Source organism: Hermetia illucens, chromosome 4 (assembly GCF_905115235.1).
Source record: "Hermetia illucens chromosome 4, iHerIll2.2.curated.20191125, whole genome shotgun sequence".
NCBI lineage: Eukaryota > Metazoa > Arthropoda > Insecta > Diptera > Stratiomyidae > Hermetia > Hermetia illucens.
This window is the reverse complement of record NC_051852.1, coordinates 72,073,697-72,081,159: the sequence shown is the minus strand read 5'-3', so window position 1 is coordinate 72,081,159 and position 7,463 is coordinate 72,073,697. Positions and strand designations below refer to the sequence as shown.

Below are 7,463 nucleotides of genomic sequence, written 5' to 3'. Positions count from 1 at the left end.
AGGAAATCTGCATATTTTAAAAAATAACCCCTTTTTTTGTTTCACACAAAATCTTATTAAAATCCATCAATGTCTGTCTGTCATCCCCGATTTACTCGGAAACGGCTGAACCAATTTTCACGAAATTTGGTGAGAACATGAAGTCTGTGTGATCCCTTATCACACACATCACAGTGATGTAATTTTGTGAAATGTAAGCCTCAAAATACATCCCATTCCGATATCTGCACAGGCAAAGGTAATAGTATATTACTTTGTTTTAAAGATTTACTTGAAGACCACCCTTAAGTTCAGCCCAGAAATATAAAATTTGGCATCAGCATAGGCAATAATGTAGGACATAATTGTGAAAAGTTTGAACCCACTCCAACTATTACTAACAAAGTTATAGAAGGTAAAAAAATTTCGTTTCTCAACTAAATTTATTGCACCCTAAGATGTATCATATAAATCATATAAAGTGAACTGTATGAGCAGCGGTGGCCATGAGAACGTTTTAGTTTTCCTTTTTTGACCTTTTTTAGTTAAGGGGGTCATCCCGTGTGAAGACCACTTTTGGCTTTTTTAGAAATTTTTTTGTGAAGAACTGGATAAAGATACAAATACGAATTTTTCACCATAAATTTATTAATATCTTAAGCGTGCATAGTACTCTTCCCACCCCGATAGCATAGTTGGTTATTGAAATACAGGGCAATTTATGCACCCATCTCCAAAAAAGTGTGTTTTTCTGTGACCATCTTAAAGAAAAAAAGTAAACGGCATTTTAACGTACAGACGTAACTACAGTCCGCAAACTAGGATTATTAAAAAATATTAAAAGCTAAATTTTCGGTGCCGTGTTGAATTTTTTTTTGCGAATTTTGGTGTTTTTTCACGGCTTCTTCAATAAATAAAAAAAAATACTGAACGAATCGCAATTATCCTTAGGTTTCTGCAAGAAACACATGAAGTCATTCGAACGCCATTCGGATGGATAAATAGGAGCTTTATTACGGCGATCGACATGAATCTGGCATGTGACTTATCACGTGTTTAACACTATAATTTCCGAAGGACTCCGAATATCAAAAAATCACTTTGCCCATATATTCTAGACTATATCTAGATACAATTGGTGCCAAAAAAAATTCGATTCAGCGAATCCGACACATCGTATATCAGTTTCAATTAATTGAGGTAGACATGTGAGTGTTTATTTATGGGCTAGTAAAAGTTGCGGTTAGTAGCCAATATAATAAACATGTGTACCTGCTTACCACCCGTGTTTTTTACGTACATAAATTATATCTATGATTTTGTGCACAGAATAAAGTGGAAATACGTGAAGATGCGTTAAATCAATTTAGATGAGCACACATGTAGGTATACATCGTCATGCGGTAACAAACAATGCTTGTTCAGTTACGGTTAACACAGTATTTATGTCGTCAATATGTATGTATGTACATATGTCTATTTGAGTTTGGATATGATGAAATATTTTGGTATTGTTAACTATGCACGAATGGAAAATTGTGCATAGAGATTTTCTCGCATAATATGAACACAAAACCTTCATACGAAGCACCCAGCTTCCGGCATCCCGACTTGTTTAAATACAAATCAAATTTTTATTATTTTTATCATAGATCATTCATTACATATTCACTTATTACTTACAGTCTTTGATTTCGAGTATCTTTTTTAAGTTTATGCTTCAGATAGTTGAAAAATATGAAAAAATAGAAAAAGAAACAGAAGCGAACAATATATAAACAAGTCGGGAAACCGGAAGCTGGGCGCTTCAGGTATGAAAGGTTTTGTTTGCTTCTTTGTGAGTATATTTAAGTGTAGAACTGTTCCATTTGTACGTAGCGCGTTATGTATATGCATTTAGCATGTCTGACTACCCACTTTAGTGTGATATTGATATTCAGTTGCAGTAAATTTACACGGTAAAGTCAACTTTGAGCTACTGTAACTTTGTTGTAATATTATGATTTTGATCAAACTTAGGGAAAGTATGCTTCATATTATATTTTATATTACTACCAACTTTTATAACTCTGGGATATACTTAAGGGGGGTTTTACTCAATTTCCCCAAAAATATGGCAATATATTATTATTAACTTAATTTGAACAAACCTCGATATGGAGAGTATTTTGAAGCCTGGGCACCATATAGAGTCAGCTTCATATTTTTTTTCAGATTTTTCGGTTGGATAGTTTCGGAGAATGGGTCCGTTAAAGAAATCATCACTTTCAACCCATCTCACTCCCCGCCTTTCTAATAAATCTCAAAAGTAAGATCGGTTTCGAAAAGTACTAATCGAAACCTTTAATTTGATACCCCACATGACTATATTCAATGCAATGTAATTTAATGGAATATTCTGTTTGTTCCTCAGCTTATTTGACATTTCGTCGCAATTTTTTTAAGTCACATCGCGAAGCCGATCAAAAACTGACATAACGCTTGCGATTAGACGCAAACCTCAAACGCCTTGCGTGCACACCGCGAGACTCCCGAGTAATATCGGGATGTCCCTATATTAATCGCTTTTCATAAGTGTCCGATCAAACAAACAGATTCTACTTTCCTATTTGTCAATGCAGAGATTCCGCTGAAGAGGGCAGCAAGTGGCTGCCGAAATTCGGGGATATCAATGACAAAGAATCGTTGACAAAGAAGAAAGTAGAATCTGTTTTGTTGGGAGTCTTAAATTATGGCACAGGTCATCCAGCCTAGTATTTTACTAGGCGCGCTTATTTCTTGGGAGTGACGGTCTCCTGTCCCTTTGCCCCTCGCTACCGAGTACAAATGATAGATGTGGAATAATTCTCCGGGTCTTACCGGGATTTATTTCTAACACAGTTAGTTCAACGTCCTCAATGAAGAAACCACACTTTTGTCTACATTTAACACTTTTATTTACTTTTCCACGCTACTACACTAATTTCCTTACTCAGCCGCTCGGGCACTAAGCAAATTCCACGTGCTAAACAAACCCGTTAATTAAATTCAACTACTTCCGTTATTTCCGCCTCGCTGCAACTTAAATAGCTTCGGCCGTCAAGAAGTTTTGTTTGTAAGTTCTAAATACAGTCAGCCGATGGGCGATGTCGTCAGAATATACTCATGTGCATATATCACTGGATCTATGGTGCTGGTGAGGACATAGTTCGATAGCAAGCCGGAAAATGGAATCGCTTACAAAGTTATTCATTAACACATGGAGGTTGCTAATGTTTGTCATGGAAATTAATGAAAAAAACAAACAATGCCTATTAGATAAACTGTGATGTTAGTCGAATGATTCTGTATTTGAAGTAGGCAAGTACAGTGGGACGGAAGAAAATATTAAGTGGTAACCAAATTACGATGCGTGCGGAATGCGGACGAGGGAAGTTGCGGACCGCACGCAACTTCAATGTACAATGAAGATTTCAAGTCGGCAAAGTTTTCTTCACGTCGGTAAGGTTCGTTCTGACGACAGATTTTTGACTGCTACTTTTGAATGTAATTAATTTGAATGAATTGGTTTTGAGAAATGTGGAAGGTACTATTTGCGTTGTAAGGTTAATTATTAACGTCAATTGCTTTAGTCCCGTCGCTTACATTCATAAAAAATTGAATTTGAGCCGGAGATGTGTGCACTCTTAGTGTCATTTAATTGTATAATTTTCATAACATAAAATATCCACGCAGGTCGATTGTCTGCACACAAAATTGCGGCATTACACATAATCTTCAAGTTTCTACAATTGGCGTATGTATTTTCCTATATTTTATATTATGAAATTCATACAATTGAATGCCGCTAAGACTGCACATATCTCCGGGTTAAATTCAATTTTTATGAATTGCAGCGACGAGACTAAATCAAGTGACAGTGCCTTTTGCAGTTCTCAAAACGAATTCATCCAAATTAATTGCATTCAACAATAACTGTGGAAAATGAAAAGCGCCGCCGCGTCGCATCGGACTTACTGTATATAAGTTCGTGTAATGAAGTTCATTTGGCAGCTCTCTCACTCCTTGCGCATTCAGTCACTCCCCTGTTGTTTTTGGGCTTTTACTCAGATCGCAAGTCTTCCTGTTTTCATTAATGGATAGAATATTGAGGGTGTAGATCAATTTGTATATGTAACAAGCGTTGTTCCGCCCGATAGCGGCGACAAGTTTGCTGCCGCTCGACATATTAAACCTAAATCTAAAAATACGACTCCCTCAACATAATCGAAAAACCCCAGGATGATCGTCGTGTGGAATGTCATAGCTACATGGCGCAGGACAATGAAACAGGAATACAAGCTTCTTAGAAAGTGACACGTCGTGGACGAAGCACTTTGTCAGGAACGGACAATTGTCGTATTCTATGGTTTCGATGGCTGATCGGCCACCAACTTCCTACAATGGCATACCAAACTAATTCGCAGTGACTTGGCGCCAACATTCAAGCCGACTAAAATAATGACACGGTGATTGAGTATCAGCCGTTCGAATCCCGGTTCGTCTTTGTAGAAAAGTCAAGCGACGACGGCTTTACGGTTTCGTACCAGGGCAGAGGCAAATCGTTTGAATGCTCCCTTATATAACTCGTAGAACACGATATGCCTACGAATTATATTGAGCGCAAATCCGCCTTATTGACCAGAGCTTGGCCAGAACTGAAATATTCGTTTTGAGAATGATGGGGTCCTAAGTCCCTTCGGCACTGTAAATGATATGCACTTCTTGCCGTGAATTTAGACATTTGGCGACAAAGTTGGTAAAGTCAAGCAGATTGGAGGCAGTGGACCTACGTTTAACGAAGCCGTGTTACTCTTTCACTATGTTTTGGCCAATGTGGGTGGACAACCAGTCACTGACATATCTTTCCAGGATTTTGGAACAGGAGGAGAGGAGGGAAATAGGACGGTGATTCTCGGCAAGCGAACGATCGCCACTTTTGTGAATGGGGATAATGAGAGCTCCTTTCCACACGCCGGGAAAATGATTCTCTTCGAGGCTTTTGTTGAAAATAAGAGATAGGGGAAGGGAGATGGACTTACTAGTTTTGAGCAAAAAGAGGTTTGAAAGACCATCGTAGCCAGGTCCGACATTGGCATCAAGTTTGCCAATGAAGTATTCGACAAGGATAGGGGTAAGAAGGGGAATGGTAGGCGATGCGGGGCAGGCTACATCCACTATCGGGAGGGATTCGGAGGAAGGAGGGGGAACATAGACTAACGAAAAGTAGCGGCAGAGTAAATCACAAGATAGTTTTGAGGAGTTAACTGAGAAGCCAGAGAATTTAATGGACGGAGGGGATAACTGCGCAGGGCAGCGGGAGTTGCGAATGTGGGACCAGAAAGGTTTCAGGTTAATTGTTAAGCTCCAGATATACATGTGCACATATATATCAAACACATAAATATTGAGCTAATCCTAAATAAACAAACATTGCCCATCTAAATTGATTTGAAGTTGTGCTTTATATTATCCCTTATACCTCTAGAGTTCGGGTAAATTTCTAAAATATAATAATATGCTATTATTAACTTTATTTGAGCAAATATGGGAATGGCATGTATTTTGAGACCTAGATTTCGTATAGATGCACCGTTGTTAAATTTTTCTAGACTTCTTAGCTGGATAGAAACTGAAAACGAAACTGTTTCACTTTTGTGGGCGGCACATGTTCAACCCTTACTCCCGTACGTTTCACCTGATATCAGAAATCCCTTTCATTTGATATCCCGCATGCTTACATTCAGTGAAAACAAATTTTACACGTTGGACATTAGATCGATTTTAATAAAGTTTCGTTTCACACAAAGCCTCAAAAAGCAACCCAAAGCCAACACACCGACAGGTTTACACGTTGAGCAACGACGGAAACGGAAGGATCACCCGGAAAAGCGATGAGCCCAATTCAGACGAATCGACCCCAATGCAGAACAGCAAAAGGTTGGACAAAAAGAACTTAATTTCACAACCAGTTAATGGAAATACGATTCGTAGTTGACCTTCAGTTAGCACCTTTAATGCATTTTAATCAAGTAAAGGTACTTGCAAAAGGGGGAAATAATCGAAATAAAGGATGGTTTGCTTGCGAAGGTAAAAATGCTGAGCCAACTTTTGCACCGACTACCCTTACGGAAATATCAGCATCATCTGCAAGTCGCAGACGAAAAGGCAAAGTCCTTGTAGAAAAACAATGTTTAAATAGACTGCGAATTGATGTATAGAATAATTTTTATTACTAGCGTCAAATTTACAAGAAAAATCTTCTCCTTCCTTCCATTGTGTGACGTTTGTTTGTTATAATCCATGTGTAATCTCCGCATTTACTATCAAACGTTCCTTCCTGAAGCGAACGCAATTTCAGTGTGAATCTAGGCCCGAGTTCTCGCAATTTCGCTCTCTTCCCATCTTTCGTGAATTCGTATCGATGGTGGCGGAAAAAGATAAAATCACGTTGATTGTGGAATGTTACAGCGCGACGCCCCTTGAACTCAGGATCATGGTGGAATAGGGCGCCCAACATACGGCCTATTGTTAAACCTAAACGTGTAGTGAAATTCGTGAGAATAACTTCCGGTCGGTGCCGTGTAATCTCCCGATGATTCCGTCTTATATCTGAAGTGAGCTTCACATTACTCAATTTAAAGTGAGCCGTTGGTCCGCCCGGCAAGTGAATGACCAATAAACCATTGGGTTTCCTTCGATTTTCGTTAATAATCACAACATCAGTGAACCCTTCCCGGGATGCACTTTTACAAATCTTCTTTACCGAGGAGCGATTACGAATTTTCACTAACGCGTTTGGGAAGATTCGAGATAATTCTAACCCGAAGCGACGGGTCCTTGTGACTGGATTGTCCGCAAACGTAATCAGAACTTTTGGGGCATAGCTGCGTTCATAAAACGAGCTGAAGTCGTCAAGTTCCAGTTCTTTGCGGAGTTCTTCATTGTCTTCGTCATTTACGTTCGGTATAGCCGTCTGGTCTGGCTCACGGAGGCTCTCGATAGTGTGCCCCGGATTCTTTGGCACCCCTTCTTTCCGTCGTTGCTTCCTAGCAGCTTTCTTCTTTCGCATTTTTTCCTTAATTATTTTCTTGTAAAGAGCATTCCTTTTTTCCTTATTCTTGATTATACTGAGCGGGTTCAGAACAGGGACTCTTACACAGTCCACGGCCTCTTCCTCGTCCTCTCCCATGCCGGCAGATTCTTCAACACCGTCTTCAACATATTCTGCTTCCTCCATGTCCCCTCCTGAATCTTCAGCATGGAAACTGTCGCTTTCCATCTCACTGTCTGAAGAACTCATTTTCCCGAAATAATTAATAACTCTTGTTGAGATATATTCACAACATAGAACACCACAAGCACGTGCCAAACATACGATGTTTCTCCGATTGTCACTTCTTCTTCTTCTTATATTGTTCTCAGCTGTTTTAAGAAAAATTGTTTAGCCGTAGTGCTTGCAGGTG

At 39.2% G+C, this 7,463-nt stretch overlaps 1 protein-coding gene across 1 annotated transcript; it reads right to left on the bottom strand.

Annotated features, from left to right (window-relative positions):
• Positions 1–6,207: 6,207 nt before the first annotated feature.
• On the bottom strand, positions 6,208–7,413 carry LOC119656138 (probable ribosome production factor 1). Its single transcript, XM_038062471.1, has one exon. It carries the CDS (start codon positions 7,298–7,300, stop codon positions 6,245–6,247), a length of 1,056 nt encoding a protein of 351 aa, XP_037918399.1. The 5' UTR covers positions 7,301–7,413; the 3' UTR covers positions 6,208–6,244.
• Positions 7,414–7,463: the final 50 nt, after the last annotated feature.